This window comes from Melanerpes formicivorus, unplaced genomic scaffold, assembly GCF_026170545.1.
Source record: "Melanerpes formicivorus ecotype bairdi unplaced genomic scaffold, bMelFor1.0.p_v2 SCAF_4, whole genome shotgun sequence".
In the NCBI taxonomy this organism is placed as follows: domain Eukaryota; kingdom Metazoa; phylum Chordata; class Aves; order Piciformes; family Picidae; genus Melanerpes; species Melanerpes formicivorus.
In genome coordinates, this window is record NW_027142356.1 from 12,667,845 (window position 1) to 12,695,152 (window position 27,308).

The window sequence follows — 27,308 nt, forward strand, 5'->3', positions numbered from 1 at the left end:
CATAAACATGCAGGCATGTGGGCTCCTACTGTGCTCCTGAAGAAAATGTAACAGTAAGGAGGTTTATTTTAGTTTGTTTTAATAATCTTCTACTACAAAAAGTAATAGAACAACGACTCTGCTGTGGAAACCAAGGGATGTTTTTAAATTGCCGCAGCCTTGCACCGTCTGTTTAAAACCTGGGGAGTTTTACTATTCGTTGGCTTCAGTGTGTCACGTTAATTTTGATATTTCAGGGTTGGAAAAAGGGAGAGGATAAGGGGAGGACAAACCCAAAGCCTCTAGCCTGGAGTTTACCAGAGGGAGTTACAAAGGTTTCACTTTGTCTCCTGTGGAGCTAAACGGACAGTGCCATCATCTGGTTTGAACTTCCATCACCTGCCTCCAATACACGTGATTTCAATATCCACCTGTTTCATCAAAAAGCTTCTAGAAACTATTTCTCTTGTAGTTTGTTCTAATGGTCATGAAACAGAGCTCCCCACCCCCACAACTTCACATACCCAATTTCTAATGTGAATTATATCAGAACTGCATTCTCACCCACTGTCGCTTCCAGTCTCCCCCATTTCGAAGCACCTTACTACCATGTGTTCAGGGAAGGCACTTAGACTCTATTGTCACAGTACCCTTTGGCGGGTTTGGGCCCTTTTTTTTTGTGTGTGTGAGCTGTTTAAATCTGTCCCTGCAAGACTTTTTTTATTGCCAAGCCTCAAATTTGTGCATCATGTCTCCTTGTGCTCTCTCTCCAGAGTTTTAACAATGTCTTCACGATGTCTTCAGTGCTGTATGCAAAAATCGTGCTGCCGGTGCCATATGCAGAGATAACATTGCCTTCCTATTTCCCTTGTTTAACAAAGCCAGTAATCCCATTAAGCTTTTCCATCCCTGTGAGCTCTTCATTGCCACCACTATTGTACTGGAATCTCACAATGAGTTAGTTATCTATTATGCACCACTCATTCTTTCCAGTCACTGCTTTCTTGTAGGCGGCTACGTACCTTTCATAGCAAGATTTGCATTTCTTATTCTGAGATATTTTACTTCTGGAGCTGCCTGTATTAAAATGCATTTTCTTTGAATGGGTTCACTTCAGCGAGTGATCCATATTGTTCTGTATGACTGCTCTGTCCTAGCCATTATTTGCCACTCCATCAATTTTTGTCATGTGCAAATTGTTGGCATCAACATTTTTTTTAAATTTTTTTTTTTTTTTTTTTTAATGCTCTTCCCTATCAGTGTGGAAAATGGTGAAATGGTGACTAGCACCTGGTCTTAATATTATGGTCTTGTACCTACTCCCCAGCTCCCCAGCCCATTTTTCCGCCCCAGTAGTTCTTATTGGCAAACGGTGGATGGACTTTTCTACAGCATTGCATGCCTATGGTTCCTCTCAGATTCAAGTTCTTAACTGATTTCCATATACTAGCTGGTTTGTTTGGTTTGTTGTTAAAATTGAGGTAGTGTGTATTGGTTCATCAGAGAGCCATTCCTGTCATTTCAATTTTTAAATGATTCCTGGGGCTTGGAATGTGGAAATACTTCACTGCATTAGGATAACAGTTTCCCCTCTGCCTCCGTAATGCGTGTCACTCACCCTGCTGTCTCAGCTTAAGTGTGATTGAGTAACTAGAGCCAGTTGAAACATGTCGTCTTCCAGCCCTGTTCATGGTTTCTGAATTTTCTCCTCTTTTTTACCTCTTGCATTGCTAAAGGCTTTCTTAAGACAGCTTTTTGGGAATCACTAACACTAAGCTGCATAACTATGTTACTATGAGCTTTGACTTAGTTTATAATAGGAAGGAAAAAATCTAGACATTTATATTCCTCAATGACAGAATTTTATCTTAGTAAATTAAAAGGTTTACTCAATTTACCTATGAAGTTAAAGTAATTAACAGCAAGAGAGTTTACTTGCAGAGCTACTAATCACAGTAAAGTAGGTTCTGTAAAAACAGGACACTTTAATGAGCTGCCATGTCATTATGCTTGCTCTTCACCTTCCAAATTGCATGTTAAAACTGTGATGTACTTAAGGAAACAGACAGTGTTGCTGTTTTACTTGTGTGATTTAGAAGTAGGGACCAATATTTACCATATATTTCTTTATTTAGGGATGCATTTTATGCCATCCTTGCACAGCTCAGAGTAGCCTGTATTTGTGAATCAGGTCAGCTAATCCTCAGGTCAGTAGTTGTGTGGCACTGTGCGACTTTGCCATCACTGTTGCATTTTAGGCCACCTAATGGCAGGCCACCTCTGTTTCCCTCTGCCTTCCCTGCCACCCCCAACAGAACAGGCTGTCACCCTCTGTCACACTCTCAGTGCCAGCTGCAATAACCAATACTGTATTAGGGGGTGGCATGAGAAACAAAACTTGCCACTCTTTTCTCACCCTGAAATCCAAAGACACTCTGCAACAAAAACTCAGGTTTCTGGAAGGGATGAAAAATAAGCTGCTAATTTTCAGCATGTTGGGGTGCACTTTGTTCAGCACTGGCATCCTTAATTACATTATTCCCATTGAAAAATGGACATGAGGGGGAGGAATGGGACCTTACCTTATATTTTTAATTTTTTCTAATAGGTCTAGCCTAGGCACTCAGTTAAATTTGCTTCATGTGGTCACTCTGCCACAAAGCTAAAGAGGAAAGCTGTGTCCCTCAGCATGACAGCTATAGACTGTTGTGTTCCTTTTCTTCCTGGGAGTGGGGCATTGGCACCTACCCATCAATTGACTGTTTTCATTTTGGCTTGTCTTTTTGGATCACTGAGCACCAGCAACTTGTGTGTGCAGTTGAAGATCACTTTAATTTTATAAGCATTGAGTATTTAGTCTGTAGCACTAATTGGCTGTAGATGAGAAGCTGATCAGCCTGGTCGGTTTGGATGTGGCTTTGCAGTTAGGGGTATGATTTCACTGTGCTGTTCAGTTTATGCTGTGTGATGCTCTCTGCTTTGGCTTATTTTTAACCTTGGCAGCTTCTAATAAGCTGCTTAGAAGCTGTTTTCTAGTAAGTGTCTTTGCATTGCATTTGCCATCCCCAAAGAATAACCCACCAGTCTTCCTCTTTTTCTGAAAAGTCCTTGAGCTGGCCATATGTGTAGCTGTAACTTGCCATGCTGGAGTTAGCAGTAAACCATGCTATTAACACACTTAGAAGATCTTTATTTAATTTTACCCCCCTGAAAACAATTAAAACATTTTGTCATCTAAGATTCTCTGCAAATGCAGCCTATTCTCTTGTAGACAAATCATCTTAAACTGTCATTTTATGCAGTGGTTTTTTTTCTCTTGCAGTCTTTCAGCCATTGCTTTACAAGTGCCTCTGAAGAGGGGCAGTGCTAACTGGCATTTTTTTCCCTTGTCAAATGCAAATGTCTCACCTCCTGAGTGTGAACATACAAAGTGCTCTTACTGGCTTTTTTTTTTTTTAATAACAAAATTAGGCCACAGTAAGCTAAGCAGAGTGACCTGATTCATGCTGGATCAACATGTTATCAACTGAAGGTTGTCACTACAAAGTGTGATGAAGTCTGCCTGTTCCAACTAAAATCAAAGCCGTCTCTTGACGTATAGCAGTGCTGAAGTCAGCAGTTTCTGTGAAGTGGGTCTAAAGGCAGACTGAAGGATGTCTTCTGTGTATATATATGTAACTACCAGTGTCAACCTAATTGTTTATAATGAAATGCTTTTGGTATTTTTTCCCCGGTAGGACATGAGAGAAAACAGTTATAAGTGATTTTTTTTGTTGTGGTTTGTTCTTTGGCTTTTCCCTATCTAGAGAAGATTTGGCTTTGTGAGGTACAATGGATTCTCTTAAGTAGGCCACCTGAGAGATCCATGGAGTAATTCACTTTTTCCTGAGTTAGCAGAGGAGGCTATTGGGCAGAGTCAAAAAAAAGGTACTGGCAGCTGTGATGCAGATGATGAATCAATAGCAGTGCAACTAGATCAGTTTGCTGCTTCTGATGCAATGAGAAAAGTAACAGCACAGATGCAATATCTGACACATAAGTTCTGAAAAACAAATATAAACACACAGGCACACACATTGGGTTGGCTTTTATTGGAAAGCCTAGATGCAATCTATAGTTATCAATTTGTGGAAAATTCAGGACACATATAAAGTTAAGAAGGCAAATTAAAAGAACAATACAAATCAGACGAAATATACATCTCAAAATATCAGGATAGCATTTTGACTGGCATTGCCCAAAATACTTAGAATATCCTCTATTTTTTTGGATTTTTTTTGTAATATGCTTCTTTTAATTATGCATATTTTTTTCTTTAAAAAGATCTCTTGTTTATATATTCCCCAAGGTCACTATTTCCTGCAGGAGCATGTCCAGATCACAAATCTTTTTTAGCAAGAAACAGGCTCATTATACCTACTAACAAGGCCACTAATTGGCTTGATTTGACTTTAGCTAAAATGATCACCAACAGATACTGTAATTTGTTGTTTATTGGTGCCAGAACAAAGGAGAAGGAACTGGTACGCGTCAAGTAGAAGATATATTTCATTGTTGACATGTTATACAAGCTTCTCATATTCGAACAGAAACATTTGACATAATTTAGGATATGAGCCTATTTCGACAGAGAGCACTTACAGCATGCTAAATACAGTGCTGTGGAAGAGCCACCCAACAGAACTGCAAACACCTAGCATTTCACATCTTCAAAAAGAATACGTAGATCAATGACACGCCTCTGGGGTCTGACATACCATCCTCTCTAAATTTAGGGCCCTCAAGACTTCAAGGGTAAAAATACTAACAACTAAATCTGTGCTTTCATTCTAGTAGATGATTAGCATTCATTATACGTGTAATTAGTTCTTGTATGCTCTACCAAATACACACATACAGTAATAGTACTGATACTGTCGATTCGGTAGTGACTTGGCTGGGAGAAGTTCAAATCTGTTTATCAAACAATCCTAATGTGCAATTTAGAGTATGTAATACCATTGACTCTCAGAATACAAAGCAGTTAGAAAACTATTTTTATTACATCCACTTGAACCATTCATAGTTAAGACACGTTCACTTACTATGTTTTGTCATTATAATACATGGATAGAAATACTGTGTATAGTTCAACGAACATCAAAAAAACCCAATTTTGTCTCATCTTAAAAATACTTATTTTTGTGGCTGAATTTAGTGCTCATGAGAGTAAAGCTCTAAGAATGGTTTCAGCCAAGATGTAGAACAGATGCCATAGACGCCACCACAGGCTTCCTATAAAGAACCAGCTGCACACTTCAGTTCTGTCCTGCAGCAAATACACTGGGCCTTGGAGCAGAGCATGCCAAATCTATGCAGTGGTGTGGAGATGCAGACTAGGCACTAGAACTGGACCTTCCTCTCCATCCCTAGGTTTAGTGTTCACAGTACAGGGATTTGATCTGCCAGCTGAAGGCCAGGAGATGAACCTACTGAACAGCCTGCCTGCCTAAAGAGCAATTCTGTAGCATCAGGTCAGAGGTACGCTTCTTCTATCTGGAGTTATTAACATCTAAAAGAGTTGTATTATACAGAAGACAAAGTTGACATAACTGGATGAAACTACATGATACCTTCTTCTTCTACATACACTTTGCCAAGCACCTGAGACACTATTCTCTCCATTGTGAAACAAAGCTGCTAAAAAAACCAACAGAAACCCCACCCGGTATGAATAAATGTCCATTTATTACATTAGGGCTGGAAAAAGACAAGGAAAACCCAACCTATTAAAGTCTTCCATCATAATAAACGAGACTTATTTGGTTACTGTGCCTTCTAACAATGACTGATGAAGTGGCACTGGCCTGGGTGACAGGAGAGGTACGGGAAGGGAAGGAGCTGCGGTCTGATTCAGCCAGCCACTTTGGAGTGTCCCATTCAATCAGCAGAGTGATAGATGCACAGCTTGAAACCTAATACAAAAATATTAACACTTTTGGACATTAGTCATCACTGTTATATCTCTACAATATAATCCTTTATACTGTACAGCTATAACATAGAAGGTGCAATTCCCTTTTCTTTAAAAAAATCACACACAGCACATGTTTTTATCGTTTTATTTTTAAGTATAAACTTTTTTAAACACTTTACATAAATTAACTCCTCTGAGACTAATATTTGATGTACAGTAAATTGTAATTCATATAAAAATCCATAAACAACTTGTCTCACATAATTTACAAAAAAATCAGGGTTTCCTTTGCTTATCTGCAACAAGGATTCTACTTGCCATTTTCCCCCCAAGGCAAACCACGTTAGCATTTTAAAATCCATTATTCCCATGGTAGCATAAGTCACTTGTGCCAATGTCCTTTTAGAAAGCAGCACAGTTTAAAGCAGTTGGGTCGTCTATAAACAGTAATTTTTGCCCCAAGTTTTAAAATTAACAGATATATACCACATCCTATGCAGTGAGAAAGAGAGAGAAAAAGAGAAAGAGAAAGGGAGAGACTACTTCTGGTAAGCAAAGGTTGACAATTCAGTAATATTTGGGAACACTGTATGGGTCTGTATCGTAATTAACTACAGTGCCTCAAAGGAACAGACAGCCTGTTGTAAAATCTGTAGGCCTTTTTTCCTCCTCTTTTTTTTTTAATACTTTTCAGTCCAACTTGAGTGCAGCGATATGCATATGTAAACATATTCTTTAAAGCAGATCACCTTTAAGGTCATTGAGAAAAAAAAAAAGTTTTGTCATTAGCAGTATCATTCTTCTGGAAGGCGCTCTTTTCGTTGCAGAGTCAGTTGGGATTGTGCTACAGAAAAAATCTGAGCAAAGATGTAAGCTTAGGCTCAAGTAGTAATGCAGCAAAACAGTTTGGTCTCCTTTTCAGAAGACACTGGTACACAGTCTCTTTGGCAGCCTGAGCTAAGCCAGTGTGTTACCTTTTTCCTATCTCACTTTGTCTGAGGAACTGTATATTGTTAGCGCTGTCTGCTAATTCTGGATATTGCTCCACAGAGAGTACATAGTACCCATCGTATCCTTGTACCTTTCCAGCACTGAGCAACTGCCTCTTCTCTCCTTCTGTCCACAACCTGGCGCCTTCCTCTCCATCTCTTACTCTCTGTTGTTCTCTGGCCCAGGCACTGGAAAGAGCTCTTTGCCTGGCTTGCTCCAGTATTCGGGCCTTTTCCTCATCAAGCGTCATGCCATAGCGGACATGAAGCGCTAGAGCACCGTATTGCATTTCAACATCGGCAAACCTACGAGTCCTGCCATTTACCACAGTGGTGGACTGGGAAACAGTGACATTGATGCCATTCTCCAAGGCCTTCCGCCCACTTGTCAGCCTCAGCGTCCCCAGGTCAGTCTCGGGGGAGGTGGTCTTGATAAAATAGTGCGTGTCTTTCCCCTCAACGGTGAAATGCAAGTTTTCTAGGTAGTAGGCGTTGTTTAGAACAGCTGCCACTTTGATGCAGTCCTCATTTGCGATGTTGAGCACGTTTGTTTGCACTTTGCCTTGATTGACAGCCAGCATCACCCCTTTCCCGATCAGAGACTTCACTGTAGCAAACCACAGCCACGACTTCTCTCCACTGGATTTCCTCCTGCTGACCTGCACTTCTGCCATCTTTCCCAGGGAAAGGAAAGCCTTTGCTTGTCTCGCCACTTGTTGTTGCACTCCAGAAATTGGCTGTAAACAAGAACAGACAGAAGTTTTACCAACCATCTGTAGCTCTCTAGATGCCAAACAGCCAGGCTTTCTTGGTGTGCTGCCCACGGATGACAACAGGATATGCCACAACCAGCAGTGCCAATGAGTTAATTAAATCTACATACTGCTTGTTCTGCTGAGTTACAAGGATATTTTGTTTGATAATGTTAACTGCTTTTTCTCTTTGTCTCCCTGAGAACCTGTACAAAGTAAGACTTAACTTCAGAGGCTACTTACTGGGCTGCACAGGACATAATATAGGTAAGCTATCTTACTAAAGTGTCATCTCATTCTCTGAGCTCATTCAACTACAATTCTCATCTATCATGAGTGCTGAGATTTTTGCAGATTACAAAGCTGTGTTTTAGAACAGGGACAAGCCCTTCTTTATACTGAGTCTGGAGGTAAGAGTCTCTCAGGTAGCTGCAACGTGAGACCCAACTGCAGGGGGCCTCTCGTAACTCCTCAAACTGCTAAGGGAAGGCAGGGAATCAAGCTGTAATGACAGTCTTTACAGTAAAAGAGAAGGAAGCAAATGGTACAGAGCAGTGAGGTAGAATACTGGGCACCGATGACTTGTCTTGCAAATACCTGCAGAAACTGCTAATGGGATGTGTGAAAAGGCTGTGGCCAGTTCAGTTGCACAAGCTTCCATTTCACCCCAAGTGTAAGAATGGTGCCTAAAAGTGAGGAGCAACTTCTCTCTCCCCTCAGAACTTCAGACAGGTGCAGGTCTGAATACACCAGGTTTGTTGACAACTAGCAAAGACAAGGGCAATGAATGAAAAGAAGCAACATGCAAGTTTAAAATAAGCTTGCTTGGTATTTCATGGGGAGTGCCTGTTCAAAAGCTAAGATGTGCTGTTAAAGGGAGCAGAAATAGGAGGTGCAGTTGTGAGGTGCAAAAGCACCAGATGGAGAAGCTAGGATAGGAGAATCTGTTTAGTGTATTTTGCTGTTAAGGTCTATATGTAGTCCACTACATGAAATACACTCTTAGTAAAGCAAGGGGAACGTAGAAGGTGACCTGCCAGCAGAACTACTGTGGTTAGCCAGAACAGCCAGAAGACAGGTGCAGTTAGCAGGAATGACTAGCTGAGTGCATCTAGATAGCAAGGCCACTCACATCCTGGGGTCTCAGCTGTGGTTGGGTTGAGACTTTACAAGTGAGCAGAATAGGTGAGCAAATAGGCATATCTTCCCTGTCTAATCCTTGGTCTTAACAGCAAAGAACTGTGAATGAGCCTAGTATTGCTGGAGGTGGGAAGCAGCTGTCCTAGCAGTTCCTTCTGAAGGAGGGGGGAAGATTTAAATAGCTTTGGCTGCACTTTTCAAAAAGGAGTACTTAGTTTCTGTAGGTGATGCAGTTATCTTCCAATTGACCCCTGTCCCTTCATCACAATATTGTGTACCCCCTTTGATTAATTGGTCACAAGTGAGGCAAAAGCCTGTTTAGTTTTCCCAAATTTCAGGGTGAGAGACCAAGCAGGAATCATTAACAGACTCCTACAACCTTAATTCAGACTAATCTCATGATCTGCTCTTAGGTCTTTCCCTGTTCCTCAGTCCCTAGCTATTGAAAATACATAGTGTGGGTCACTTCATGCATACAAAATTAGCTTCCATATGCTACCTGCTGCTGCTGGGCCACCCTTCTAATGACTTTTTTGGTCTAAATTAGGTTGCATGATCCTTGAAGATCATAATATATCACATCATATAATCATACAACATCCTCTTTTAATCTTGGAAAGTTCTTGCAAAAAGAGATCTCGTTTTGACTGCTCACAATGGAATTAACTGTTCCACTGTCTCTTAACACTTCCTTCTTAACTAAGAATCAGAGGATTTTTGAGGGCATTGGGTTTTGAACTGTGAGTAAGTTTGGTTTGTAAATGTAATTTTCTAAAGTAGTAGATTTAGTTTTTAGTTTCTGCATTTATTTCTTCCACCATTTAAACTGTAGCAGGTTTTCAGGACTGAAGTTAATTTTTTTCCTTCCAAAGGATTTCATAAGCTCTTGGAGTTTTGGTTTCTATGTAATACAATGGGTTTTACCGCAGGTAATTTCATTTTCAATATTTTATATCTAAAACATGTTAATATTAAAGAGAAGTAAAACTGTAGTGGTGCCTGGTATGCATAATTTATATCACCTGTTCTTCTGTTTATTTCACAGTCCATTTTTTACTACAGTGTTCAGTTTCTGCCTTCAGGCACAGTGTTAGTACCAGTCGTATTTCTGTAGTTTCTGCTACAAAACTTAGCGAACTTTAAAGGTTCTTAAATTTCTTTACCTTGATTGTGTCTTTCTGCATTTTATTATTGCTCAAAGCAAACAAAAGCTTACTTAAAATGGTACCTAGATTAGAAAGTCTGTAATTTCTGAAATTCTTTAAAGTAGATAAAAAGTAGAGGTTTAAAAAGCACTGTTCAGATTTAGCTTAGCAAGAGCCAGGTCAGAATTATCCATGCCTAATAAGATCTGAATGGAAGGGAACATTTTCTCTTGTTCTAGTTGTATGTTTCTTGTTTCATTTGTGTGTTTAGTTTTGTTTCTTACTGGTATGTCCTCCCATTGCTGGCTCTTCACAAGTTCGTAAGAAGGTTCTGTTAAATCGAATTTCGGAACAGGAAAACCAGGAATGGCATTGTGCAGATGAAAGCCAAATGTCACCAGCCAGCTGTTAACATCTGAAAGAGAATTATTTGGGGGGGAGGGGGGAGGGAAGAAAGAAGAAAAATATTAGAATCACAGAATGGTAGAACGCTTTGGACTTTAAAGGTCACCTAGTCCAACCTCCCTGCAGTGATCAGGGATAGCTGTAACTAGATCAGGTTGCTCAGAACCCTGTCCAACATGGCCTTGACTGTTTTCAGGGTTGACACATTTACCACCTGTCTGGGCAACCTGGTCCAGTGTTTGACCACTTCACTGTTCAAACATTTCTTCTTTACATCTAGTCTAAATCTACCCTTTTTCAATTTAAAAACATTACCCCTTGTCCTGTCACAACAGGCCCTGCTGAAGTGATTGTTTCCACCTTTCTTATAGGCCTGCTTGCTTTAAGTGAAGTACTGCAAACCTAAATAAGGTCTCCCTGAATCCTTCTCTTCTCCAGGCTGAACAAGCCCAATGTTCTCAGCGTGTCCTCATGGGAAAGGTGTTCCAGCCCTCTGATTGTTTTTGTGGTGCTCCTCTGGACCCTACTCCAATAGGTCCAAATCTTTCTTGTGCTGACAACTCAAGCTGGATGCAGTACTCCATGTGGTGTCTCACCAGAGCAGAGAGGGAGAATCACTTCCCTCAGCCGGCTGTCCACTCTTCTTTTGATCTAGCCCAGGATATGGTTGCCTTCTGGACTTGTGAGTGCACATTGCTGGCTCATGCTGCCTGTTCACCCACCAGTGCCACTAAGTCCTTCTGTGCATGGCTGCCCTCAATTTCTTCATTACCCAGCCTGTATTGATAGCAGGGATTGCTCTGACCCAGGTGCAGGACCTTGCACTTGGCTGTGCTGAAGCCCATGAGGTTCACACAGGCTCAAGCTTGTCCAGGTCCCTCTGGATGGCATCCCATCTCTCAGGTGTGTCAACTGCACCACTCAGCTTGGTGTCAAGTGCAAACTTGCTGAAGGTGCACCTGATTGCACTGTCTCTATTTCTGTTGAGGATATTAAACCGCACTGGTATGGAACCCTGAGGGACACCACTCATCACCAATCTCCATCTGGACATTGAGTTGTTGACCGCTACCCTTCGGATGTGACTATCCAAACAATTCCTCATCTGCCTAACACTTCACCTATCAAATCCATATCTCTCCAATTCAGGGAAAAGAATGTTGTGGGGGAAGCATTACAAAGGCCTTACAGAAGTCCAGATAGATGACATCCATAGCTCTTCCCTTGTCTACCAATATAGAAGGCCACTAGGTTATTCAAGTAGGACTTGCACTTGGTGAAGCCATTCTGGCTCACTCGAATCCCCACTCTGTCTTCCATGTGCCTCAGCATAGCTTCTAGGAGAATAAGCTTCATAATCTTGCCAGGCACAGTGGTGGGGATGACCTGGTAGTTCCCAGGGTTCATCCTTTCTACTCTTTCAAAAATTAGAATTGTCCTCTATTTCGTGATCATACCAGTTTTACACAGAATAGTTTTTGGCATAGCTGACTTCCTCTGTAACATTGTTCAACAGCCTTCATTTTGATCTGTATGCATTTAGCTTTGTGCTACAGCTAGAACAGCAAGCCTAAAAAGAAAATGTAACATTCTAAACTTAGAGGAAAACTTGTGTTCTGTGTAAGAGTTGTACTGTGCTCCTTTGGAAGGCACTGCAGTTTTCAGCAGTTCGGAAGGCCTCAGTGACTTCCTGAACAAGTGTAGGAGCACAGTTACAGGGAGAATTCTTTCTACTATGGCCTAAACTAATTGGCATTTCATGGTCAAGCTGAACACACTTTATGCCACACCCTCATCATCAATACTTTAAAAAAAGGAAAAAATAACATGTACTGCAGAGCACATCCTGTCCTTCTGTTACACGTGTTCTTTTACTGTCTTCAGACTACCCCTGAAATAACACCTGCATGGTCAATTACCTTTTAAATGACTTGGTGTTGATTCAAGAGAAATCTCCCTCTCTTCAAGATGAAGGGTGACTGATGAAATTAAAAACTTGCAACATGTATTACACTCGCATCAGTAAGCAGACAGGATAATAAATTAGCACTAGGTAACATTATTTATGGTACATTTTATGTTCTGTTAAAAAGAAATAAATTAGGGATGCCAACAATTATTTAGTTAATGATTGTTGGGCAAGAATGGATGCTCAGCCTTATTTCTTTCTTTTCTGCCCTATCTTTCACAAATACGAAGCTTAGCAGAAGTTGGCAGAGTGCTCCTTATCAAGTCTTTTCATTTAGAAAATCCCAGTGAAGTGAAACAAGGAACCACATTTATCCAAATGTTAATAAAATGTTTACCTTGAAATAAGCTTTAACTTTTCCAGATAAACGATTTGCCTCATGAAGCTCTGCATATAAAACTGCCAGTCAGCCAAGTTACTAATGGTAATGATAACCTTCTAAGAGCAGTGTGCATCCATGTATTCTATACACCAAAGATACAATTGTATTTTGAGGGCAGATTTTGAACTAAGTACGTACATAATTTTCAATCACAAAATATGTGATTGCAACTGCATCCCTTATGGCACAGGCTGTTAAAAGAGGACAGATTCAAAGGTCCATTATTATCATGCTCCCAGGCAGCCTGTTAGCAACCTCATTAATAGCTGCTGTTTGTTAAATAATACAAACCCACTTCATTCGCAGGATGCTTTTGAGTTGCGTTCTCACAACTCCTAAGTGGGGCTGGGCCCCTCCTGTGGTCTGGCACTGTCTGTGTAAAGTAGTTCAGATAATTTACTTCTGTTCAGATATGAAAATTCAAATGTATCTAAGCCATGCACTTTTCAGAAACTTCTGGTGACCTGACTGCAGGTCACCAGAAATCACTACACAGCACTAACTCTTAGACCCACAAAAAGCATATAGGTTCCCTAGTAACTTAGTTCTAAAAGAAGTAGCACGTTAGCAGCTTTTTGTTGCCAAAAGAGAGACTCACTTCTTTTTCCATATCCTGCTCTCCTTTCCCTGCTCCTAGCTTTGTACTCATTTCTTTGTGCTGGCCCCCGAGATTACTGAACTCCTCTTAGACAATTTCCGTTAGCAGCCTTGCAAAAACCAACCCTGGTAAATATCAGCCAACTTTTCAGTGAATATTTTCTGCCATGTTAATGACTGGTCACAGAAAGACCCTGCCATTGCTGCCTTACAGTCTCTCTCCCTCTTGTCTTTATCTTTTTGGTCCATGGATATGCATATGCATTTTTTTACTGCTCAGTAGCCCAGAGTCATGAAGAAGCCTGACTCTAATCCACATGTAAGTAGGTTCAGATGAATGGTCTTAAGGGATTCTTAGTCTTGTATTTGCTCAAGATGTCTTATCTTTCTCATTATAAGAGTACTTGGTAATGCATAACAGTATTAGAAGGAGAACCTATGGCTTCTCTTTCCTCTCTTAATGCACTGAAATCTCTTGCTGAGGCACTGTGCATTACAGTTCAGTTGGTGGGAGAGGAAGAGATGTATTCCAGTAGTACCTCAAAATGTAGTTTGGAAAACCTCATCCCTCTGTATACTGAGATGCTCTGAATTACCTTTTTAGATAACCAGCCTAATATGACAGCACTGTTAAGGACTGTGTAGGGCACAAGGTTTAGGTTTAGTTACCTAAATCTGAAAGCTAATAACCTCTCTTAACGCAGGTACCTAAATTGATGTCTAAAGCTAGACTGTTACTGATGAGTGTGTTTGTTCTAATTATTCTTACTTGTAAGTGCTTAACACTTCCTCATGAAGAACTTTTTGAAATAGGACACATTTAGGTACTTCACTAAAATTATGAATTGCAGTCCAACACCCCCAAACTAAAATCACTTTGTTGATCTGGTTCTAAACACCAAGTACTTTTCTGAACAATTATCTTGCCTGAGAATTTCTTTACTAATCTTACCTAGACAACATCCCCAGCCTGAAACCCAGATAGCCAGGTTCCAGATTGTTAGAACATAGCAAGGTAAATTATTGAACAAGTGGGAGATAGTCTTAAAATTCAGTAACCTCCTTTTACCTGTGATGTAATCCTCCACGTCATGTATTTTACTGGCTGGGTTGTTATTTCTAAACATGTACAAATTAAAAGGAGCTGGATCCTTCCCAATTCTCTTCCAGATTTCAATATCAGGTGTGGTCCACCGGCCTGCCAGTATGTCATAATCTCTCTCTCCAAAGTGGACTAGCTTGGTCAGTGGGTCATATAAGCCTCCATGGAATCCGATTACTAGTTGGAAGTCAAGGTTAGAGTCAAAATAGATCTCTCCATAAGCAGTGTATTGAATTTGTTTAAGCATGAGACCATTGCTACTGAATACGGCCAGCGGTGTCCCTGTATTGTCTGATGCAATATAGAACTCATCTCCACTGCTAATTTCCATGGCAAAAAGGTGTCCTTGCAGGTCATAGTAAAGAGATGTGATTTCAGAACTTGAGTGGTTATATACGTGAGTTATCCTGGTTGGGTAAGTGAGGTCTGCGTAAAAAAACTGGAGATGCTGTCCAAGGCTGGTTTTACTGGAGACACGTCGTCCAAGTCCATCATAACGGTAAATCACTGTCCACCCACTGCCTTTGCTATACACCCGAGTAAGAAGGCCCTTGGAACTGTATTCAAAGATTTCAGTACCTCTCTGACGCAGAAATCCATCTTCATCTAATCGGTACTGAACATCACCCAGTCGAGTTATTCTGTCTCGCAGGTCATAGCGAAGTGGTGTCAAACGGGCGCTGCTGCTGGGGTTGAGTAGATGGAGGTTGCCATTCAGGTCATAGTTGTAGCGCCACATTATTTTTTCGTTCAGATAAACTGTCTGGAGCTGACCATCTACATCATATTCATATGCATATTTTGTGGTATTGGCAAACGGCCCAATCTTAATTTCTCTTTTTGTTACTCGTCCCATGTTATCATACTGAATTGTAATCCAATACATTAATGACCGGAATATTTCATACTGGATTTCCTTGATGCGGCCATGTGCATCAAAGTGTTTTGTGTAGGTCATTACAGCTGTTGAAATGATCTGGTTAATATCATAATATATAACTCCAAATTTTCCAAATTGTTCAACTTTGCCAGAGATGTCATCAAACTGGTAGAGATCAATAGGCAGTGGGGTTTCATTGATGACACCTTGCATGCTAGTCACTCTGAAGCTGTTGTCATAGCTGTAGTCAAATCGGGCATTTACCATTCCATCTTCGCTGAAGCGGAAGATCTGCCTGTCAATGAGTGGGCCAATCTGCCTGTATCTAATGGTGCAGATAAAACCATCGCTTTGGAGGTTTATTGTTTTCAGCACTCCGGCTGTCTCATCGTAAGTGAAACTAACTCTTGTACTATCATATAAGATTTCTGAGAGCTTGGTCTGCCGCCTGTACTTGAATAAAACTCTTCGGCTTGTTCCCAGGAAAGCTGTTTGCAGGAGCTGCCCTTCCTCGTTGTAGTCCATGATGACAGAAGCATTGCTTTCCGGGGGGTTGTATATATTCCGGTAATAGCCAATGGAGCGGATAGTCTGCATGGTGTGCCGAGCGACACTGGGCATGGTGACAGCGGAAAGCCGGTCCAGCAAATCATATTCAAAGATATACTGCCGTTGGCTATGAAGCAGAAGGACCATTGACTGAAAATTAAGAACAGATTTTTACCATGTGACAAATGGTGGAGTACCCTCCACCCCCATATATACCAATACTATTGCTTTACAAAAATGTGACATTCCCACTTGAGAAAATTATCTCCTCTTTAATTGAGTTATCCTTGACCTTACATGTTGTTAACATGCCCCTGACTAATTTACTTGGATGCTTAATTGCAAGGGGTTCTGTAATTAGTAGTTCCACATTCATAATTTGCTGCTTGTTATGACTGTATCACTCTTTTATCAAGCACTTGCAGCTAAACAGCAGATTGTCAATGGATTCAGATAAGTCATGTTTAATATGAGAAGTAAAACTGTCTTAGAGCCATTAACTCACAAGAACAACATATGGGAGATACAATTTCTTCCCTACAATTAGAGATGATTTTGAAGAATTTGAATAGCCTGAGATCCCTAAATACTGTGTTCTTATTCTTTTAAGACATAGACAAAACGTTTGTTTATATCAAAAGGGGCTACTTGAAATTCTTCTGACATTTTTCTGATGCATGGCTGTTGTGCATCCTAGGTCTTGATTAAATTATATCTGCAACGACTAGTAAACAGTATTTGCTGAGTAACAGCTTCAACAGAAATCTATTTAAACCCCAGAAAGGAATGGATTCTGGTTTTGCATATAAGCATGAGATCTTACGGGGAATTTTCACAGGTACTGTTATCAGGAATTGTGATTCCTAATATTTTGCCTGTGTTTATTTTGATGCTACAACATAGAGCCAGTACAAATGGGCAGCTGTAACTATTTTGAGACAAGCTTTTCTTGGTAGTGAAAAACATACACTAGTGAAAAATTTATAAACAAATTGGTTTCATCTGAATTGCATTGCAGAGTTCTGGTCCCTGTACCATAGTTTAAATGTTAAGAAAAAAGGTAAATACAGATGCTTCTTACTAGCTGGTGGCCTACATTATTTAAAACCACATAAATTCCTAGCAATTAGATACAGCTTCATTATATACCTAGTGTATAAAACATTCCCCTAGGAATCACACATTTATACTAAGAATAATTGATATGTGCTACTACCTATGTTTTGCTTTGTATGCAGCAGTAAGATCTGCAGAATTTCAGCAAGTATTTTTTGAAAACCCAAATGTTCTTTACCTTTTCCAAATACGTGTAGCTCCAAGTTTTCCCATCAGCAAACACTCTAGACACTATCCTTCCCTGTCCATCATACTCTATTTTTTCACTAGTTGTCCCTCGCTGTATGCTGCCTATTTGACCTGTAGATGAATAGGTAACATTGACAGCCATCAGCTTGCTGCTTGGTAGCCACAGGGTGGGGTGCCCTGATGTATCGTAGGCAATCCTCAGCAGAAATTTACGGTGGTCATCGTAGATCTTTTCTGTCTTTGTGGTTCGATCAAAGTCAACTGAAAGGAGGTTTCTGCCATTAACCTTTTTAAAGCAAACAAAATGACACAATAAATCATGCTGTTCAAACCCCAGCCACCTCTTATTCCCACAAAGCTAGTTATTCCTTAAATACCATTTACAGGGAGTGATTTGCTGCGTGCGTAAATTATTTTAGCAACTTCATGTTATAAATGTGAAGTGTTATGTTAAGCATCTACTTTAGAAGATCTCATTATATGAAGAGATAACCCAGGATTTGTTGCAATGTGTTCTTTCTTGATGCTTAGTCAACTGTTAAGAAAATACTGAAAGATGTGCTCTGAAAACTGCTGTAATAAATGGGGCCATTTCTTTCGTAGGCAGTACAAAGTATATCCAACAAATTAACATCAAAAGGTATTCCCAGCAACTGCTTGTCCAGTTCATAACAGTATGCTAAGAAGGAACTGAATCCTAACCCTCCCCAGCAATTTTCAAAATGGTAAATACATCAGGATCTTCAAATGCAGGTTAAACTGTTTTTAGAACATAGGATTTCCCCTTTTTAATTCAGTGTTACCATCCACTGCTGCAACATGAAGCTGAAATCATTAGCAGAGGATTGTATTTTTCACCTAGTTAACTGATCACTTAAAGCCAAAAATGACTGGAAGACTACTGAACCACTGAAAAACAGTTACAAATGCTTTGAAATTTATTTTGAGTTGAAAGCCTTAGCTTAGAAATATTTATACTGAAAACTATTATTAATATAAGTAATCTATAGTGGTAGTATGTAACCCTTGTACATTGAAATCTCTCCTACCCCTGTAGTGTTCTAAATATGCTAACTTGCAGTTGACTCAGGAAATTATTGAAGTACTACTGCATTTTTTCAGGGCTACATGTTCTAAAACCCATATATCATGGATGTTGGTCCTTATGCCCTTAGACTGATAAGCTTCTATAAGATCAATATAAATTAGATCCTTATTACTGGCATAAAAGGTTTTGAAGTCCTGGTAATTTGTCATAGGCAAATATGAAAACAAAAGCCCATGAATGTTCTGTTCTGCTTGTACATGTTTGTCCTCTTTACCTTTCTCTTTTTTAATAAGAAATTACTGGCATGAGAACAATCTGCAATTTAGGAACAAAAATTATGTTTTCATGGAAATCTTCTAAGTAAGGTACAGAGAGTCTAGCAGATGCAGAGTAGCTAATTTATCTATTTAATGAGCCATCACATGTTGTTTAAATACACTAAAAAATTTAACACCTCTGGTAGTTTTAAGCTATGCCTTTAAAATTCAGCTGCAGACTGATTCTAGAAGTAGGTTAAACTTAAGCACGAAGCATTCCTATTCACTTCCTTTCTGTAAATTTTTTGGGGGCCTCTTAATTTTCAGATAGGTTTTTTAAAATTTTCTGACTTCTTGCTTATTTGCCTAAATTCACTCCTGAATCTCATCTCTCTCTTTCTCTGCATCTCCCACCCATGCCTGCACTCATCTCTCCATCTCCCTGCCTCTTTCGCTTCTCTGACTTTTTAATTCTTCCTTTCTCTCCATCTTCCCTTCCTTACTTTACATTTAATTATGATTGTTAGTTATTTTCTTGTCTACTTCTCGGGCATAGAGACTGCAGTGAGAATGGGCACTTCTGATTTCTGACCTGCCCAAGAGAGAAGGGTGGTTTTATGGTTAAGGCAGGTGTCCAAGCACTTGTGGTTCATTTCTTGGCTAAGCACATCCTTCCGGTGTAAATTGCAGCAAAGTACTTAATCTGGCTGTCTCACTGCCTTATCTGCTAAATGAGATAACATCATCCTTGCCTTCTCACTTTCCATCTGTCTGGGCAGAATATGAGGGGAATGAAAGGAAATGCCTCTTTCTCCAGCAAAATTCATGCTTTCAGATTCTGCTGAGAGAGCTGTAGCATTCAGATGTGAGCTTGTGGTGAAATTTTGGCTGTGCTTGCATAATCTCGTAATACAGGTGGCAACCATAAAAGCAAGTCTTGGTGATAAGCTTCTTTCATTGGGCTCTGTGGAGCTGGAATAACATATCAGCTAAAGTAGTGACTTCAGCTGAAGGATTTCTTAACAATGGCCCTGCTACCAAAATGCTTCTGCAGCAAAAACTGAACATTTTTATTGTGTCTGTGGGTCACACTCTAAATATCACAGAATCGTTTTTCTTGAAAGAGACCTTTCAGATCAAGTCCAAATGTTAAGCCAGCACTGCCAGGTCACCACTGAAACATGTCACTAAGCACTATATCTACAGGTCTTTTAACTATCTCCAAGGACAATGACTCTACCATTTCCCTGGACAGCCAGTTCCAATGCTTTCCAGCCTTTTCTGTGAAGAATTTTTTTCCTGATATGCAACACAAACCTCTCCTGGTACAACTTGAGTCCATTTCCTCCTGTCCCATCATTTGTAGGTTGGGAGAACAGACTGATGCCCACCTTGCTACAAACTTCTTTCAGGTAGTTATAAAGAAGGAGGTCTCCCCTCAGCTGAATTTTCTGTAGGCTAAACAATCCTCAGCTGCTCCTCATAAGACTTGTGCTCTAAATCCTTCACCAGCTTTGTTGCCCTTCTCTGGACACACTCCAACATCTCTCTCAATACAAGAAACACATTGAGGTGCTGGAGCTAGTGCAGAGGGAGGGCAACAAAGCTGGTGAAGGGGCCTGGAGAATAAATCTTATAAAGAGTGACTGAAGGAGCTGAGGCTGTTTGGAAAAGAGGAGGCTGAGGGGAGATCTCATTGCTCTCTGCAGCTACCTGAAAGGATGTTGTAAAGAGGCTGGTGCTAGTCTCTTGTCGCAGGTAACTAGTGATAGAACAAGAGGGAATGGCCTCAAGCTACGACTGGGTAGGTTTAGACTGGCCATGATGAAATTTTTTGTCACAGAAAGAGTGGTCAGACATTGGAATGTGCTGCCCAGGGAAGTGGTTGAGTCACCAGCCCTAGGTGTGTTTAAAAGATGTGGTGCTTGAGGATATGGTTTAAGGGTGAACCTTCTAGCGTAGGGTTATTGGTTGGTTCTGGTGGTCCTGAGGGTCTTTTCCAACCTGAATGTTTCTGTGATTCTGTGATTTTAATATCCTCCTTGTAATGAGAGGCCCAAAACTGAACACAATATTCGAGAGGCAGCCTCACCAGTGCTTCTTCCAATCAATTCCTTAGTCCTGCTAACCTCAGTATTTTTGATACAAGTCAGGATTCTTTTGGCCTTCTTGGCCACCCAGGCACCCTACTAGCTTATGTTCAGTGGGCTATTGACCAATACCCCCAGGTCCTATTTCAGTGGGCAGCTTTCCACATAGCATTGCATGGGGCTGTTGTGTGCAGAAGCCAGCACTCAGCCATACTGAACCTCATAAAACTGCCCTTGGCCTGTCGATCCAGCCTGTCCAGATTCCTCTGTAGAGCCTCCCTACCCTCAAGGAGATATCAACACTCCCACTTAACTTGGTGTGAGCTGCAAACTTACTGAGGGTGCCTCCAATGAACCAGTCATACAGGTCATTGATAAAGATACTAAAGAGAACCAGGCCCAATAGTGACCCCTGAGGAACACCACTTGCAACCAGCTGCCAACTGGATTTGACTCCATTCACCACCGCTCTCTGGATCCAGCTATCCAGCCGATTTTTAATCCAGTGAAGCATTTACCTATCCAAGCCATAAGCAACCAGTTTCTCCAGGAGAATGCTATGGGAAATGGTGTCAAGTGCTTTGCTAGAGTCCAGGTAGACAACATTGATAGCCTTTCCTGTATCCACTAAATCACCTTGTAATAGGAGATCAGGTTAGTCAGGGAGGACCTGCCTTTCATAAACCCATGCTGACTGGGACTGATCATATGTTTTGTCCTGTATCTGTCACATGATGCCACTGAAGATGATCTGCTCCATAACCTTGCCTGGCACCAAAGTCATACTGACAGGTCTGTAGATCACCAGATCCTCCTCCTGGCCCTTCTTGTAGATAGGTGTCACATTTGCTAACTTCCAGTCAGCTGGGACTTCCCTGGTTAGCCAGGACAGATAGACAATGGAAAGTGGATTGGTGCCCACTTCTACCAGCTCCCTCTGTGTTTCATTATGGTAAAAAAACCCCATTTTCAAAGAAAATTATAAAAAAACCAGTCTCTTGATAGTCTCCACCTCCTGTCCTCCTGTCTTTCAGTACTGAGGTGTTTTATCTATCCTGCTCTTGCTTGAACTTGTTTCAGTTTTAACTGAGAAGCATGAAGCCTGACTGTGATCCCCCCATTAGGAACAGGAGTATATCAGTGTGCCTTAGAGAGGGGTTCAAGAGATAATGTGAAAACTGGAGACTTCTCTAGAGCTTGGAGCATGTCAGGTGTCAGGAGGAGGCAGAGCAAACTCTTCCCGTGATCTCCCTCATCTATGCTACTATGCATGCATAGAGACAGAGCTCATACTGCTTACTCCATTTGACACCCTTAAAGTGAGCCCTCTGTCTGGCCTCAGTATAAACGCCCTAAGAAGGCTCTTTCATGTAGGAAATTGTCAGGACTTTTGCCAAAGGTCAGGCCTACAGACCAAATATACAAGTCCAGGGACAAAACTGGCTTGTTGAACAAGACAAGTCTGAACAAAAGGAAGACTGACTGAGAATTGTTAAGGGCAGGTGATATAATTCCTAATTAATTTCTTTATCAAGACCACTAGTAGTGGGTAGAAATAATATGAGATAAAAACCCCAACAGAGTACCTGAGAAGGTACTTTGTAATGCACTGAAAGTGTCATGCATATGAGCATATTTGCTGGCAATATATTTTGTCACTGCTTTTTGTCTACATTTGTCTTCTGAGTAGCAAAATGTTACTGACATATCTGTAGATGGAAATGATAAGCTCCTTAAGTTATTCCTGTTTTTCTTTCTGCTGTTTTCTTTCTCTACTTTCCTACATCTCCCCACCCACCCCCAAGTGACATTTCTGTAATATCTTCCCATGTAAAGCAGTTTCAAAAAGACCTTCCTTTTTCTTTTTTTTAAATCTTGATGCCCATGACATTTCTTTTATCCCTTCTGCAGCTGAATGCCAACATTTTGCTTCACATTTGAGAACTGAACTCATGGCAATTTGTTTCACTGCCAAAACCAAATGCCATTGATTTGGCTATTTTATTTTCTCTTGGCTTTCACAAAATGAATTGGCAAGTGTGTTATCCCACTGTGCCATGTAACGACATGTCTACGAACCAGAACCACATGGATGAGCTCCAAAAGCATGGCTTCTTTTTCCTCTAATCCATGTAAATCAGCTGCCATAGCTAGGTACAAGTATGTTGTTCTTAAGCAGCTGCTACTGTGCATAATCATTCTTCCTTCTTTGAAAAAGTCCTTTTCTCTTACAGAGAAAGTGATAGAGTGGAATACGAGGTGCCTAACAGCATTCCCTCCTTTCTCATCCTGAAGGAAAGCATACAATATTTCAAGATCTAAAATGGCATGTTACCTCTTAGATGTTTAGTGACCTGAAATTACTTACCTTCCTTTAATATACTGCCTAGGCCTTATTTTAAAGAACTGAGTTCAGGTCTAACAGTAACTCAGACCTCTGATGTGGTCTTGAAATGGTCTCCTGGCAACCCAATTTAAAATGCTTAATCTATGTTGTCTTTACCAAATGGCTGTCATAAATCATGGTTTCACTCAGTTATACAGGAAGAAGAAATGCCAACAAAATGGTAAAGACATATGTTAGAGAAATATGCCATACACATGCGCACACAGTTAAATCCTTTCTACCATAAATAAGTACTAGTGCAATTTTTATTTAAAAAAGAAAGAAAATCTTAGGACTGTGCTAACTTATGGTAAAATAATTTAAACCAAGAATCAAAATCAGGTCTGTGAATTCAGTAAGAAAACCAAAAACCAGTGAAGGAAAGCAGAAAATTATTCTTTTATCTAGATTAATTCCAAGGCATTCCAGGCTAAACCCAACAGTTTAAGGTCCACAGAAAAGAGCAGTTAATAAGGAAAAACACTGAATAAATGAAGTAATATAAGCAAGTACTTCCAGCTGTATAGTAAGCTTGTCAAAGAACCATAGAATAATAGGGATTGGAAGGGACCTCTGGAGATCATCTAGTTCAACACCCCCCTGTCAGAGCAGGTTCACCTAGAGCAGGTTGCACAGGACAGTGTCCTAGAGAGTTTCTGAATACTCCACAGATGGAGACACCACCAGCTCTCTGGGCAGCCTGTTCCAGTGCTCTACCACCCTCAAAGTAAAGTTCCTCCTCATGTTTAGATGGAACTTCCTATGTTCAAGTTAGTGCCTGTTACTTCTTGTACTGTCACTGGGTACCACTGAGAAAAGACTGGCCCCATACTCCTTCTGTTCTCTAGGCTAAAAAACCCCAAGGCCCTCAGCCTTTCTTCATAAAAGAGATGTTGTAGATCATTAGTCATCTTTGTAGCCCTTCGCTGTACCCTCTCAAGCAGTTCCCTTCTTGAACCAGGGATCAGAACAGGCCACGGTACTCAAGACAAAGCCTCAACAGGTCAGTCTAGTAGAGGGGGAGGATAACGTCTCTCGACCTTCTTGATGCATCCCAGGATGCCATTGGCCTTCTTGGCCACAAGGGTACGTTTGTGGCTCATAGCCATCCTGTTGTCTACCCGGACTCCCAGGTCTTTTTCTGCAGAGCTGCTTTCTAGCAGGTCATCCCCTAACCTGTACTGATACATGGGGGCTGTTCCTCCCTAGGTGTAGTATCCTATACTTGCCCGTGTTGAATTTCATAAGGTTATTCTCTGCCCAGCTCTCCAACCTGTTCAGGTCACACTGGATGGCAGCACAGTGTCTCAGCCACACCTCCCAGTTTTATCTGATTAGCAAACTTGCCAAGGGTACATTCTACCCCTTCATCCAGGTTGTTATGAATATAGTGAATAGGACTGGACCCAGTACTGACCCCTGGGGAACACCACTTGTCATGGACCTCCAACTAGACTCTCAGCCACTGACCACAACCCTCTGAGATCTACCTTTCAGCCAGTTTTCAATCCACCCCACTGTCCATCTAACTCACACTTCCTAAGCTTCCCTATGAGGGTATTGAAAGCCTAGCTGATGCCAAGGTAGACAATGTCCACTGCCCTCCCCCTGCCATCTGTACATCTAGTCATGTTCTCATAGAAGGCTATCAGGGTAGTCATGACATTAGAAACGACTTCCCCTTTGTGAATCCATGTTGATTACTTCTGGTAACCTTTTCTGTGGCTGCTGGATGACAGTACAGGACTGCTCACATTGCACCTCCATGAGAATGCAGTAGATACCACACATGCCTGTGTGCTTACCCGAAGCTTTCGGCCAAACACGTTGACTTTTCCCTGGGCTTGCTCTTTGCGGAATCGCCACTCCACCAGGTTCTGTCCGTTCTCCCCAGGAAGGGTCATGTTCCTCTTTGCCACTGTTGGGTTGGCAGTGCCAGCTAACACGTGTGGCTCTGTCTGATAGTGTGAGTCCAGGCCGCTGGCATACAGGATTCTCAGAGAACCATCATAACCTATCTGGTAGCTATTTCTTAACTGATCTGAAAAGGTCAAAGAGAAGCATAGGTTACCTACATGGGTTAAGAGCCTGTCTATTTCCTGCACATTTTATACAGTAGTGCATGTAACATCTTGACTTCACAGACCCAGTGGCAATAAATACCCAAGGTGAGATTGGTAAGAACATGTGAGAGCACAAGCAACTTTGGGAAGTATCTTCAAAGTTGCTTAAGAACACCCCACCCTCAGAGTACATTCTTTGGAATGGCACAAAACACATTTTCTGCTGTTTCATTAGGCATGTTTGGCTTAATCCTAAGAATATTATGAGTACAGACTTCTGAAATTATATGGCTGCTGGGATGTCAAATGCTATTTTAAAGCTGAAATATCACTTCATGCTATTTCTGCATCTATTTCCGTATTAATCCATTTCTCTGTCCTCTCCAAGATCCCTTTTTAATGCAAAGTAGGTATTTTGAGTACTTCCCACAGCTGTTTAGAACAGCTCTTTGGTTAGAAAACATATTTAATTCAATTTCCATTGCACCTCCTTCCTTCCCTGAATGGTGCCTTTAATATATGTATTAAACCACCTATGTATCATCCCTTCCTTCAAATGTCATGCCTCTAAAATTCCATTCTGATGCATCTGATTGGAACTGCTTTTATCACAGGAAAACAGTTTTCAGGTCAGTATCTGCTGAGAAATCTTTTGGCTGCAGTACCTTGAACCATGGTATAGAAAGAATCAATTGATGATAAATTGGAAGTGATGCTGACATCCTCCTCTCTGCTGGATGACTCAATGTCCACTGTAATGGCCCTTTCCATTTCCCCATGAAGGTTGGTGACAGCTCCAGTTGGGAATGTAACGTTTGTTAGACGGCCCTCACTATCATAGCTAAAAAAAAACACACAACAAACCAAGGGGGAAAAAAAAGAGTCCAGAAATGATACGTAGCAAGAACAAACTGCTTTCATTTACAAGTAAAATGAACAAGAATACCAGCTACTCATATTGTTATGGCACATTTGCTTTTCTGTGCATGGGATAGGCACAGCAAAAACTTCAAACGTGCTTTGAAGTAGTCAGAAGACTGCTTAACATACAGGAGCCTCAGTGGTGATTGCAAGAGCAAACAGATGGATCTTCAGCTCTGCATATTATTCTTTGAAGTGTGACCAGATCCTGCTGCACATCTAATTCACCGTTTCAAAGGAAGCATATTTATTGGTGCTAAATTCCACAGCATTTTGTACTCACTCCCTATTATTGGACTAGATTTTGCTGGTACTGTAGGAATCCTCAATTATTTTTTTTTTCCTAAAGAGTATCTTAGTAAGAGTCTCTTGGGCCTTTCCTATTCAATGATTATGCAGACCACCTGCCCTCCTCTTCCTGAGTGCTTAACATCCCTTGTATTATTGAGAGAAAGAATTCAGGGTAATATTTAATCTACTTAAGCTGCTTGTAGCTGGAAATCAGAACAGCGAGCATATATAACCCATTAACTGCCTGTGGATCATAGTTTGAGAATTGTGGCATCAGCCATGCAGGAGATGGAGGTTTTTTCCTGGCTCTACTGACATTGCTTTAAAGCAACAGATATATATCCATTTAATATGATAGAATTTCTGCAACTGAAGTACACCTATGACATCTAAACCATGTCCTTTTCTGTGCTATGTTAGGTGTACTCCATTGGTAGAAGACCCCAGACCATGGTCACATCCAAACATACATTGTGGTCACAGTATAGAGAGATAAAGTACTATGTGACCTTCAGGTTATAAAACTGCCCTTTAAGATTAGTTTTTCCAGTACTACAGCCTAGATACATTAGCCTAGGTGTTCATCTGAGGCTCCTCATTTAGAAATAGAGCTTGCCTGTACCTTTAATGGAGAGAAACAAGTATCCAAAGGGTGACTCCAGGCCAGATGTGACCTGTTTGCTCTGAGGAGTTTTCCATCCATCTCCCACAACTGCATTGTGGGAAGCTGGAGGAAACTAGTCTCTTAAAGAAACTAGAACATGACTCTGAAGGTCTTCACAGTGCACTACACATTTCATGCTAGCAATTATAATCAAAATTGCTCCTTCTGGGAAAGAAACGCAGAATCAACACTCCCCCACCCACCCAAATCCCCAGGCATATCACTGAGGCTACAGTAACTCACATTCTTAAATTGGGAGAATTAATTCCAAGCAGTTTTAACCCACAACACACTAACAGAACAGCATCAAGTACTGCGCAGCATTGCTGTAACTGAAAGGATTAGGTTAAGAAATGTGTTTCTCCAGTTTGCTTACTCTGTAGATTTGACAGCATTTTGCATACAGTCATTTCCATCCTTTTAACACAGTTGATTTCC

General features: G+C 40.8%; 1 protein-coding gene and 1 long non-coding RNA gene across 18 annotated transcripts in view; one reads left to right on the forward strand and one right to left on the reverse strand.

Annotated features, from left to right (window-relative positions):
* Positions 1 to 6,068: 6,068 nt before the first annotated feature.
* Positions 6,069 to 27,308, reverse strand: part of TENM3 (teneurin transmembrane protein 3) — a 423,644-nt gene continuing 402,404 nt past the window's right edge. For all 16 annotated transcript variants that reach the window (XM_068137014.1, XM_068137013.1, XM_068137012.1 and 13 more), the window contains 6 exons: positions 25,660 to 25,835; positions 24,737 to 24,972; positions 17,140 to 17,436; positions 14,384 to 15,995; positions 10,246 to 10,376; positions 6,069 to 7,661 (listed from right to left, as the gene is read on the reverse strand). In XM_068137014.1, the coding sequence (XP_067993115.1) occupies positions 6,906 to 7,661; positions 10,246 to 10,376; positions 14,384 to 15,995; positions 17,140 to 17,436; positions 24,737 to 24,972; positions 25,660 to 25,835 (3,208 nt within the window). In that variant the 3' untranslated portion in view covers positions 6,069 to 6,905. The remainder of the gene's footprint in view (positions 7,662 to 10,245; positions 10,377 to 14,383; positions 15,996 to 17,139; positions 17,437 to 24,736; positions 24,973 to 25,659; positions 25,836 to 27,308) is intronic.
* Positions 7,608 to 27,308, forward strand: part of LOC137440655 (uncharacterized) — a 42,338-nt gene continuing 22,637 nt past the window's right edge. For both annotated transcript variants that reach the window (XR_010987211.1, XR_010987212.1), the window contains exon 1: positions 7,608 to 7,943. This is a non-coding gene — a long non-coding RNA (uncharacterized lncRNA). The remainder of the gene's footprint in view (positions 7,944 to 27,308) is intronic.